Source organism: Oncorhynchus kisutch, unplaced genomic scaffold (assembly GCF_002021735.2).
Source record: "Oncorhynchus kisutch isolate 150728-3 unplaced genomic scaffold, Okis_V2 scaffold904, whole genome shotgun sequence".
NCBI lineage: Eukaryota > Metazoa > Chordata > Actinopteri > Salmoniformes > Salmonidae > Oncorhynchus > Oncorhynchus kisutch.
The window spans coordinates 1-12474 of record NW_022262849.1 but is presented as its reverse complement, the minus strand read 5'-3'; the positions used below and the strand labels follow the sequence as shown (position 1 = coordinate 12474).

The 12474-nt window shown below is 40.6% G+C and overlaps 1 protein-coding gene across 1 annotated transcript; it reads right to left on the bottom strand.

Annotated features, from left to right (window-relative positions):
- Positions 1 to 4477: 4477 nt before the first annotated feature.
- Positions 4478 to 5048, bottom strand: LOC116363041 (TOG array regulator of axonemal microtubules protein 1-like). The gene is made up of 2 exons (XM_031816959.1): positions 4958 to 5048; positions 4478 to 4806 (listed from the first exon to the last, which is right to left on the bottom strand). The coding sequence occupies exons 1-2, from the start codon at positions 5024 to 5026 to the stop codon at positions 4567 to 4569; spliced, it is 309 nt and encodes a 102-aa protein (XP_031672819.1). The 5' UTR covers positions 5027 to 5048; the 3' UTR covers positions 4478 to 4566.
- Between the last annotated feature and the right edge of the window lie 7426 nt (positions 5049 to 12474).

Below are 12474 nucleotides of genomic sequence, written 5' to 3'. Positions count from 1 at the left end.
ATAAGAGTTGTAAACTCCACATACCCTCTTCGAAGTCGCAGTCGCTGTCCACCTGTCGACGATCACGAACCCTGCAAAACAGAAAAAGACAAGAAAAACAAGCCACAAATGAATTTGAACAACCTGTCGACGCAGTAGGCCGCCGACGTCCACGCACTCTCTCCGCCAGTCTTGAAAAGCACCCAGGCATTTTCCAGTCGATTGTTCTCAGGTCTCAAAAATCAAACAAGTTTGTTGTCAGCAGCAAAGTTGTTGTTTTCGCACCGAAAACGTTCCATAGAACGTCGGTTAGATGTCTCTTGGCAACACACGTTCGAAAATGATTGTTTACAAAATTGACAACTGTGTTGCCATAGAAATTAGTTTGGAATTCTGATTCCCTTTAGAATCCCTTAAAATTGCTTGTCATCATTCTAGTGACGTCGACGTGCTCCTTCGTAGCTCAGTTGAAAAGAGCATGACGTGTTGCAAACATTGCTAAGAAGATAGATAATGATTTCAGGGATTTTTGTGATGACGAGTTATCTGAAATTGAGATAAAAGACTGTATTAAAAGCCTTAAGGACAATAGGTCCCCTGGAAATGATGGTTTAATAAGCGAGTTTTATAAAGCATTCAATGATAAATTGATTCCTTTCATTCTTGCTATGTTTCAAGAATCAATAGAAAATGGGGAGTTCCTGGCATCCTTAAAACAAGGTGTAATTACTTTGATTCCCAAACTTAATAAGGATACTCTTTATATAGACAACTGGAGACCCATTAGCCTGTTGAATAATGATGGGAAATTATCACGTTAGATATTTTCGCATCAGCTCTTTTTCAGAGCATATCTGATTGGTCAAAAGAGCAATTACTTTTAGAATAACTGTCTTCAAAGTAATGACTCGGGACGTCGGGGTGAATATGAACGCTTCTTTTAGTAATATTACTTGTTCACGTTACATTTAAGAACTTTAGATTCTACAGAGCAATGCAGGTAAGACGCTAGCGGAAAGGTCAGCTTAATCACTTTGCACCTGCACATAACTGGCGCGTTCTCGCTCTCATTCCTGTCGCAAGGCATTCTGGAACTTGCAGTCAAAAGCGTAATTCAATACTAACCAATACAATTACATATGTAAATAACTGTAAAGAAATATCTTTAATTACAGCTCAATGAATTAACTTAAACATGAACACATTAAAGTTACAACAATTACTCAAAACAATGACTGAATTGGGCTGCCTGTCTCAACGAAGCCATAGAAACCTGGACATGCTCCAACTGAAATGTTCCCTCCTGTCAGCACTGATGTTGAATGGCATTAAATACACTTTTTTTGTTCTCTCCCATCCCCTGTAGGTTTGTTGAACATGAGTGGAAATGAAACTCCAGCACACTGGTAGCACTAAAGACGTGTGAGTATAACTTTTCCAGGTGAGTTTAACCTGCCTGTGGGTGCAGTGGGGATATTCCTGGGAGGTCTAGTGATGAAGAGGTATAAGCTTGGCGTTGTGTCTGGAGCCTAGCTGTCTTTCGTCACCTCCTTCATGGCCTACCTCCTCCTCCCTCTGCTGTCTGGCACTAAGTGTGACAACGTTCAGGTGGCTGGTCTGACCGTGTCCTACAACGGGTAAATATGACATCTGATTGGTTGGTTGGTGGGTTGATAAAAACAAACGTTTTGATCAGTGGAATATGAGGGAGAGCTAGACCAAAACACACATGGGCTTGTGCCGGGGCTCCCTCTTGTGGGAATATTCAGTATGGTTGTTACTGAGCCAGGATTCCTGGCTGTTTTGTCACTGTGCCTGTGTCAATGATAGTTCAGCAACAATTATTTAAACATCATTATTACCAGCCATTTTCTCTGTCCCCCAGGTCCCCTGGTGTACGATGGCAGCCTGTTGTCAGAGTGTAACAGAGACTGCTCCTGCTTGGCTGGGGAGTGGGACCCTGAGTGTTCAGACAACGGCATCACCTACACCTCCCCCTGCCTCGCAGGCTGCGCCAGCTTTACAGGTTACGGCAAGAACACGTACCAATACTATTAATGTACTGAGTGTACAAAACATTCACAGGGATGCTGGCCCATGTTGACTCCAATGCTTCCCACAGTTGTGTCAAGTTGGCTGTATGTCTTTTGAGTGGTGGACCATTCTTGATACACATGGGAAACTGTTGAGCGTAAAAAACCCAGCAGCGTTGCAGTTCTTGACACAAACGGGTACCCCTGGCACCTACTACCATGCACCGTTGAAAGGCATGTAAATATTTTGTCTTGCCCATTCACCCTCTGAATGGCACACATACACAATCCATGTCTCAATTGTCTCAAGCCTTACAATATACTTAAAAAAATTACTTTATTGTATGTTCATTCATATCATGTTCTTTCAGAAGGGCCTCTCGCAACATTTCACAACTGCTCATGCCTCACAATTTGCAAGTGATATTAAGAACTCTCATGACCACCTTCTCTAAACTGTCTTGAAATACAACTCTCTTTCTGTTGTTTATGTTTTTGTGGGATGAATCTTACCTGTTTATTGTAATATGTTTCCTCCCAGCAGGCCTGCAGAGTATGAAAATAAAGGCTGCTTCTACAGAATTCCTTGGAAGATAATGAAAATAATGATGCTCTGTTATGCACATTATGCACAGGCATTTACAGTATGCTAAAATGCATTTCTCCTAAGATTACCTTTGTGGGACCATAAATGAACTCCGGAATGCACCAAACCCTATCCATGGTAAGATGGGGAAGTAATGCGGCGCTATAGATATACGGGATGCTCTAGAGATAACAGGAATGACTTAAAGTCGCGAATGATCAATGATGGTGGAGTCGTCCAATATGCTGCAATTAGAACAGACCAACTAATCCAACCTTGGTTTACAAGTTAAATACATAGATTTGTGTAGGCATATATAAACAATCGACCACATCCATTTAAAGCAATGATTGTCAATTGAAAATGTGGTTGTTGTGTTATCCTGTTGTGTGCCTTGAGTGTCAGTCCCCTTAATCACATTATTCCAATATTTCCGAGCTCTGAATTGACACAATGAACACTTTTGCAATGATATTTGGTTAAAAATAAGAGTATGAATGACAATAAATGTATGACTTGGATTGTATGCATAATAGTGTAGTAAACAATATCACTCAGCGAAGGAACTTTTGAGGTTTGGAAAGTATCCGTTATAAGTCTCCATGACACGTATCACTTCGTTGTCTTGTTGGTAATAGTAAAAATGCACGACAGTCCGCATTGTAATGGTCTAACAGGTGTTTTTCATGTTGTTTCTCACATTAAACAGACATTTGAGAACGGAATTGCTTACAGTTGTACCTACGATGCACAGACACACAAAAGCTGTACAGTGTAGTTTGAATAAACAGTTTAAATTATTTGCAGATGTATTCCCTATTACTTACAAATCTAAAGATGTATGTAAATGTAAATGAATGTGGCAGAACAGTTTAGCATAGAGTTCTTGTGGGAGTCTTGTCCTTCAGTCTTTTTGCCTCCTTGGCCTCGCTTCTCATTACATGGGATTTCCCCAGTGCCAACTTCACATGAGATGGCTGCTGTCTACTGTTATGTGGTGCTGGATGACAGATATCACTATGCCGATATTGCTGCTGTCCATGGACCTGAAATTTACAATATTGCCTATTTGCATATTTACGACCGTCCAAACTTGACCCCATTTTATTCCAAGTATGTTTGTGTTTGAATAAAGACCCGAAGAATGAAATCAATGTGTGGATGTTGATTGGACGTGTGGATGTGCTTTGCAGAAGCCATTTAAAAAAAAAAATCCCTGTAGCGTGTAATTACTGGAGCATGATCAGATTGCTTTGTTTAAACCAGAATGAAGATTTGGTCTGAGAAACAATGCCGATTATAGCATGATAGCTTTTAAAAAAAATTATAAGGCAATGTATATATGACCCCCTTTCAAAGAGTCGCTCATTTATCACTTTCTTGCAGATATACAGTGCCTTCAGAAAGTGTTCATACCCCTTAACTTATTCCTCATTTTGTTTTCTTACAGCCTGAATTCCAAATGAATTAAATTATAGTTGTAATTTTTTTTTTTATCTCAACCAACTGCAGACAATACCCCATAATGACAAAGTGAAAACATGTTTCATTTTTTTTCCTCAAATGTATTGAAAATGAAACACAGAAATATCTAATTCACGTAAGTATTCACAATACATGTTAGAATCACCTTTGGCAGTGATTAAAGCTGTGAGTCTTTCTGGGTAAGTCTCCAAAAGCTTTGCACCCTTGGATTGTACCATATTTGCATTACCACAATATATACAGTACCAGTCAAAAGTCTGGACACACCTACTCATTTAAGGGTTTTTCTTTATTTTTACAATTTTTTACAGTTTACAATAATAGTGAACACATCAAAACTATGAAATAGCACAATTGGAATCATGTAGTAAGAAAAAAGTGTTAAACAAATCAAAATATATTTTATATAGGTTTGGATAATGGGACAATTTGTGGAAGTCCGGATCTACCCCTTAGTGAGTGTTAATTGACCCCTCTCCCTCTTTACCTCAGCCCACCGACCAGCAGGGCATTCATGACACGGGTAGGGGTGCAGCTCTGCACCATGTGACCCAGGGCAAAGTTGGCGCCCTGCCGGATGAAGGCGTTGGCCTCGCTGGCTTTGTGCAGCAGCACGCGTGCCGTCCCCTCCACCTCACAATCCATGGCCCTCTGGAGGTGGACGTACATGTCACCCAGTGTGGCCATGGCAGCACAGGACACTGCAGAGCGCAGGTTCTTCACCTGAATCATAATAACACACACAGGACCAGCTATTAATGTTGAGCAGAACAACCCACGAACATCAGAAACATGACACAATAATTTGACTTGTTCTCCAAATGTAGCAGATTTGTGCAGATGAATGAATAGGGCAGTGAATGAATACAGCTACCTCATTTATAATGGCAAGGCAGATATCATGGAGTTTAGGCATCAGTATGTCCATGTGGTTCTGAGCCATCACACGGAGAGAGGTCAAGCCCTTGATCTTCTTCTCCCTGCAATTCAGTGAAAGAAACGTAAGCATTTTCCACAACATTTTCCAAAAACATTATAATGATGTTCATCAATTAGGACTTTGGTCTCTTAAATTCAGAAGTTTCTACGCTCTGTAGCTCAAATCTACATTTCCAAGGACACTACACTGTGCTTCCTTTAGCCTAGCTCCATTGGTCTTGTCTAGTGAATGCTCACCAGTCATCGGAGGCAGAGTGGAGCAGCTTGACGGTCTTAGTCAGGGCCTGCTCTGGGTTGGACAGGGGCTGCAATCTGGCCTGGGTCTTTATTTGGCCCTTTGGCTCACTGGCTGCCATCTTGTCTATGGGTTGACAGCAGACATCTATCTCTCTATGAACTGTATGTATTTATTTATGTATTTACTAATTTCCATATCCGTTTGTAGCTTTTAACACTAGTTCATTATGATATCATTTTAAATTTAGCACATATATTTTTGGTGCGCTCCCTGCTCAGAAGAAGGGTCCAATTAGCCTTGAGTAAAGGTTATCTCACTGTGAAACAGGCAAATCAAGTGTGGCCCTGGGCTAAAGCCATTCGTGTCTCTTCCCTTCCTACTGTTTTTCTATCAATCTACCTAGCTTCATCTCCCTGTCTAATTTACATTAGTGTGAGTACATGAGAGGGACTGACCTGAGCCGGTGGCAGCCTTTGGCAAGCTAAGGAACCTTATAGGCCGAGGCAGTTTGCTCATGGGCTTGATAGGAGGGGGGGGCAGGCCTGGGTGGGCTGTCACGCAACTTGACCGGGGTCCCAACATCCAAGTAGTCACGGAGCTCAGCAGGGGTGTTCATATCCACTGAGCTCAGTCTTCCCAGAGAGCTGGTGGCTATTTCCCCTGTGGACATGGCCGAGCCCAAACTTCTCCTGCCCACGGCCTTCACCTCATGTACCACCTTTGGTATAGACCAGAAAAGAATTCTAGGATATATTCTATCATGCTGTCAAAGAGAGTATCCTTTCTAACCTGTACCCCCGCACACTGACTTGGTACCGATACCCCCTGTATTTAGCCTCGTTATTGTTATGTCATTGTGTTACTTTAATTATTATGAATTTTTACTTTAGTTTATTTGGGAAATATTTTCTTAACTCTTCTTGAACTGCACTGTTGGTTTCACGGTAAGGGCCACACTTGTTGTGTTCGGCACATGTGACAAATACATTTTGATTTGATTTTAAGACATGGAACAACTCTGTTGATAAATTGTTTTGGCAATTTATCGGTCCAAGTATAATTCTGAACTGCAAACTTTCACATTTACAATAAATTTTAAGTCCATCCTACCTTCCAGGCCTCCTCCTTCAGGTGAGCCTCGATGTCCCTCACCTCCTCCATCAGGTCAATGGGTCCGTTGTTGTCAGCACAGCCCTGGTCCGACTGGGCTTTCAGGGCTTCGACTCCCGCCTGCCCTTCTTCTTCTTGCCCCTCTTGGAGGGAGCTCCAGTTGGAGGGACGGGAACAGGCCACACGCTAATGCTGCTGAATGATTTATTTACCTGGATGGACTCCAGAGAGTTTAGATCCGGGTCGAACTTGGGCTCCGTCCACCCCCACCACGTTCTTCAGTGGGGCCAGAGCTATGTGTTCAAGCCTTCGTGGCAAAGGCCTTGGTGGAGCTTTCGGCCGCGGAATGCACTGAATAGAGGGGACGAAGTGGTGCGCGAAGGTGCTGCCAACCCCGATGAGAGCAGTCCGGACATAATTCTCATGGATAGCACATATCTTTCTTTGCTTTGCTTCCATGGCCTCTCTCTCAGCTCTCTGCATCTGCAGAAGTCTGGCATCACTGATGAAGCCACGATGGCCCTCTGGGATTGGGTAGCTCTCCTGATAGCCCTGGATCACAATGGTACAGTATGAAATGTATAGCAGAAGTGAAGTAGGCAAAATAGTTTCTACAGTGTGTCATAAAAAAAATGTAAGCTAAAGATTTTATGGATGTAGGCATACTGTATGTCTATGAAACCACAAAATAAACAGTGATATTTTTGGAAAAACGTTTGAAAAACTGATGAGCCTTACAAAACTTCATTTTCTCCCTCGATTGATGATAAATATTAACACTCTCAAAATAAGAACTTAACCTATCTCTGTGAGAGATCTATCATTGAAATGAGTGGAAATTAAATGTTGCTTGTCAGATGGAACCAGCAATGATATCATGGCAAGGCTTCCGTTACATTGTGATGTCATAATGGGGTCTGTTGACAGTGCTGAGCACATCAGCACATGGTGAACATTCATGAAAGCTTTTTGATTCCCATATAAAATCATAAATGTGGTGAATTTGTAAATACTATATATATATATATAAACTCATCAAAAAAATAAACTCCCCTTTTTTAGGACCCTGTCTTTCAAAGATAATTTGTAAAAATCCAAGTAACTTCACAGATCTTCATTGTAAAGGGTTTAAGCACTGTTTCCCATGTTTCCCACGCACAATCCCTACATCAGTGCTCAGACTTTCCGCAATAAGCTGAGAGGCTGAACTGAGGGCTTGTAGGCCTGTTGTAAGGCAGGTCCTCATTAGACATCACCGGCAACAGCGTCACCTATGGGCACAAACCCACCGTCGCTGGACCAGACAGGACTGCCAAAAAGTGCTCTTCACTGACGAGTCGCGGTGTTGTCTCACCAGGGGTGATGGTCGGATTTACATTTATCGTTGAAGGAATGAGCATTACACAGAGGCCTGTACTCTGGAGCGAGATCGATTTGGAGGTGGAGGGTCCGTCATGGTCTGGCGCAGTGTGTCACAGCATCATCGGACTAAGCTTGTTGTCATTGCAGGCAGTCTCAACGCTGTGTATTACAGGGAAGACATCCTCCTCCCTCATGTGGTACCCTGCCTGCAGGCTCATCCTGACATGACCCTCCAGCATGACAATGACACCTGCCATACTGCTCGTTCTGTGCATGATTTCCTGCAAGACAGGGATATCAGTGTTCTGCCATGGTCAGTGAAGAGCCCGGATCTCAATCCCATTGAGCACATCTGGGATCTGTTGGATCGGAGGGTGAGAGCAAGGGCCATTCCCCACAGAAATGTCTGAGTACTTGCAGGTGCCTTGGTGGAAGAGTGGGGTAATTGTCTGTGAGTATAACAGAACTGATATTGCAGGCGAAACCCTGAGGAAAATCAAAACAGGAAGTGGCTTCTATTTTGAAAACTCCATGTTCCATAGCCTCCCTTTGCTCCATTTAAAGGGATATCAAGCAGATTCCTTTTCCCATCGCTTCCTCAGGGTGTCAATAGTCTTCAGACATAGTTTCAGGCTTTTATTTTGAAAAATGAGCCAGAAAGATAACATTGCGGCAAGTGGTCACATGAGTTTTTCTCGTGCACGCCTGATCTCGTCTGAGCTAAGCAGGGTCGGGCCTGGTTAGTACTTGGATGGGAGACTTTGTCTTTGTCCGTTTTTTCCCACAAGGCTGAAATATGTGCCCTTGCTTTGAAATAAGTAAGCAAGGTTAGTTTGTATTTCATCCAACAATCTGTGCTACAAATTATGGCTACAGTATATGCAATTTCTTCTACTTTTTGAGTGACACAAAGATGCTTATCTAAATGGTGAAAATGCAACAGCTGTTAATCAGATTCACTTTGACTTTATATAGTGCACCAAGAGATATTTTCTCGCTTACGACCACACCGGCCTGAGTGAGCACTTCCTGTTTGGAAAGTTTGACAGGTGTTGGTAATTAAGTCGTGAGTGTTTGTTTGCTTGAGAGCTTTTTTGGTTATTTTCATCGTTTTTTGGAGTATAATTTAGATTTTTGCATTTGAACAAGTTTAAGTTTGGTTCGTTTTTTCCCCCTTTGCAGTTTTGCTGCTTGGGGGAGAGTTTTTTGGGTGTTAATTTTCTTTACTATGACAGACAACATGGCAATGGCTAATGGAATGGACAAGGACAAAGAAAATGCTCAACGGAAGAAAAATGGAGATGAAGGAGAGATGAAATATGGTAAAGAATTTACGGTGGCAGTGGAGTTGATGGGAGAAGATAGGGTCACGACGATGGAGTTACTACGTGCAATTAAAGAGGTGTGTGGAGAGGTGGTGGGATGTAGAGTAAAAGGAGAAAGAAAGTACGAGGTCACGATGAGAAATGGAAAAGAGCGCTTAATGGATGGCTTTATGATTAAAGAAACAAGAATTATGGCAAGAGACATGGTTTCCAATGAACTTATAGTCTCTTTCATGAATCTGCCTGTGTATATGGAAGACAACGCTATATTGGCCAAGCTATGTAGCTGGGGTGTATCAGCAGTCTCTGAAATCAGGAGGAGAGTTTGGCCAGGGACGGAGATAGCAGATGGCACGAGATACTGCAAAGTGAAATTTACTGACACTGTGAAATCATTGCCTTACTCTACAAAGTTTGACACACTTGAAGGAGGAGAGTACTTTAGAGTTATTCATGATAAGCAGGTCAGAGTTTGTAGGCTTTGTATTCAGCCTGGTCATATTTTGAAGGACTGCCCTGAATTAAAATGTTATAAGTGTGGGAAGCAAGGGCATTATGCAAGAGAATGTTTAGGTGGAAAGGAAAGGGCATTTTGCGAAGGATGTCGCATGAGAACTGACGAGTGCAACTGTGGAGAGGTTGTGAATGAGGAGAGGAGCCAAGATCTTTTTGTGGAGACTGATGTATCACCGAGACCAGAAGAAGATGATGGAGGAGAGGACGTGGTGGAGGGTGGAGAGACGGAGAACGCAAGAAGGGAGAAAATCGAACAGAAGACGAACGAAATAGGGAGCAGTATGGACTCAGAAATAAGAAGAGGGAGTTTTCAGGAGGAGAAGGGGAGTGGGCTGGATGGAGGAACTGGGGACTCACAGATTTTGGGGGGGGACCTCGGGCTATGTGGGTGCCTCGGAAGAAGGTGAAGTGGAGGGGAGTGGGATGCTGACAATAATAAAAGGAGACACAAATGGATACAGGAAGCACAACAGGCACCGGAAAGAAGAGTTTAAGTTTCAATTTCAGATTCAGATGACATGGAACAGATTGACAGAAAATGGGGAGGCTACAGGAAGAGGAAAGCGGCGGCGGAGGTGAAAAAGGACAGAAAAGGAAGAAAACATGACAACAGATAGAGGTAAATGAGAAAATATTTATTATTTTTTACTATTTATCGGAATGGTTAATTTTATGTCAATAAATGCGAATGGTTTAAGAACAATGGAAAAATTTCAAAGAATAGTCAAAATGAAGAATTCTGATATTTTATGCCTTCAAGAAACACATTGGGACAATATATGTATTTTAGAAGTTAAAAAAATATGGAGATTTTTTATTTTTGTTAACAATGGCAGGGGTAATTCATGTGGTGTTGCTATTTTATTGAAGAAGGATGTGGTAGAGAATGTGAAACATATATATAATGATAATAATGGGAGGATTTTAATTTTGGATTTTGAATATATGAGTATGGTTTTTAGAATTATAAATATTTACCGCGCCTAATAATGAAATAGAGCGCAAAGATTTATTTTTAGAATTAGGGAAATGGTGTGGAGGGGAATTGTAATGTAGTTGGGGATTTTAATGTTAAAATGGATAGACTGGATATGACAAGAGGAGCTATTTTTAGAAGTGATGTATCTAGGGGGGTTTTTAAAGAAGATGATGTTAGAAAAGGAATAATTGATATGTGGAGAGAGGAAAATCCAGACAAAAGAGAATTTTCTAGAAGGCAGGTGGTTTTAGGGGATTTGAAACAAACAAGGATAGATCTGGTTTTAGTAAAAGAAGGTTTAAGGAATTTTATGAAAGATATTAAGTATGTTTTACAACTTTTAGTGATCATGCAGGTTTAACATGTTCAGTGGGTTTAGATAAGGAAAGAACAGGGGTGGAATATGGTGTATGAATGCAGGGTATTTAGAAGATGAGGAATATGGGAAACAAATTAAATCTTTGATAGCATGTGAAATGGAGGATAAGCGGAAAGAGAATGATAAGTGTTTATGGTGGGACAAGGTAAGGAAAAAAAAAGGTTTTAGTATAAGATATGCAAGGAAAAAGAGAGGAAAGATGAAAAGAGAAGAAAAGAGTTGAGGGCTAGATTGGATGAAGAAATGGGAAGTGTGACAGTGAACTTAATCATATAATAGAAACGTTTTTAGATTTAAAAGCAAAACTGAGTAACTATGAAATAGATAAGTGTAAGGGTGCTTGCAATTAAAGAAGTAAGGCAAAGTATGTTTTTGGAGGGGGAGAAGAATGTACTTCATTTTTTCTGGTTTAGAGAAGAATAAACAGAGGAGAACATATATTAGAGAGATTGAAAATGTAAAGGGTGAAGTTGTCAATGATTATGTAGAGATATTAGAAACATGCAGCAGAATTTATAAGGATTTATTTAAGAAAGGGGAGGTGGATGAGGGGTGTGTAAAGGAGATATTGGATAGTGTGGATGTGCAAATTGATGTTGAGGATAAACAAATGTGTGTTGGGAAGATAACAGTGAATAAGTTAAAGATGCGATAAAGGGTTACAAGTAAATAAGAGTCTGGAGTGGATGGAATAATTGCAGAATTTTATAAATATATGAACGTTTTTTAGCACCTATTTTATTGGAAGTGTATCAATATATGGAGGATAATAATAGTGTTTCAGAATCTATGGTGACAGGGCTGATAACGATTTTATATAAAAATAAGGGGAGCAAATTGAAACTGGAGAATTATGGGCCAATTAGTTTATTAAATTCGGATTATACGATTTTAGCTAAGATACTGGCAAATAGAATGAAGCAAGTTTTAAATGATATTATAGCACCTACACAGAATTATAGTGTGTGCCTGGTAGAGAATTGCTGATACAATTAATACGATTAGAGATGTGATAAATAAAATGAATCATGATAAGATAGGGGGAATAGTGTTAAGCATAGATTTAATAAAGCCTTTGATAGGGTAGAACATGATTTTATGTTTAGGGTAATGGATAAATATGGTTTTGGTAATAGAATAATAGGATGGATAAAATTATTATATAGAAGGCAAAAAGTAGGGTGAAGTGTAATGGAGTTTAACTGATTCTTTTATTCTTGAGAGATCTGTGAGACAGGGGTGCCCTTTATCAGCTTATTATTTGTTTTATCGGTAGGAACCTTTAGCAGCATTTCTTTAAAAGATCATTATAAATTGTGTACAGACTCCACAAGGAGGTTTTAGTTTGATTCATCAATACGCAGATGATACCACTATAACAGTTAGAGATGAGGGAAGTGTTTAAAAGGGTGGGAGTGTTTTAAAGTATATGGACAAGCATCAGGGGCAAAGGTACATGGCGAAGTCAAGTTTGAATGTATATTGGGTAGATTAATGAGGGAAATTTTACTTTTAAGGTGGTAAACATTATTTAAGGTGTTAG

Excerpts from the sequence above, each read along its gene's own strand:
- LOC116363041 (XM_031816959.1), bottom strand. The coding sequence starts at position 5,026 with ATGGCTCAGAACCACATGGACATACTGATGCCTAAACTCCATGATATC. Across the intron at positions 4,807-4,957 it reads GCCTTGCCATTATAAATGAG|GTGAAGAACCTGCGCTCTGC; the intron begins GTAGCTGTATTC and ends ATTATGATTCAG.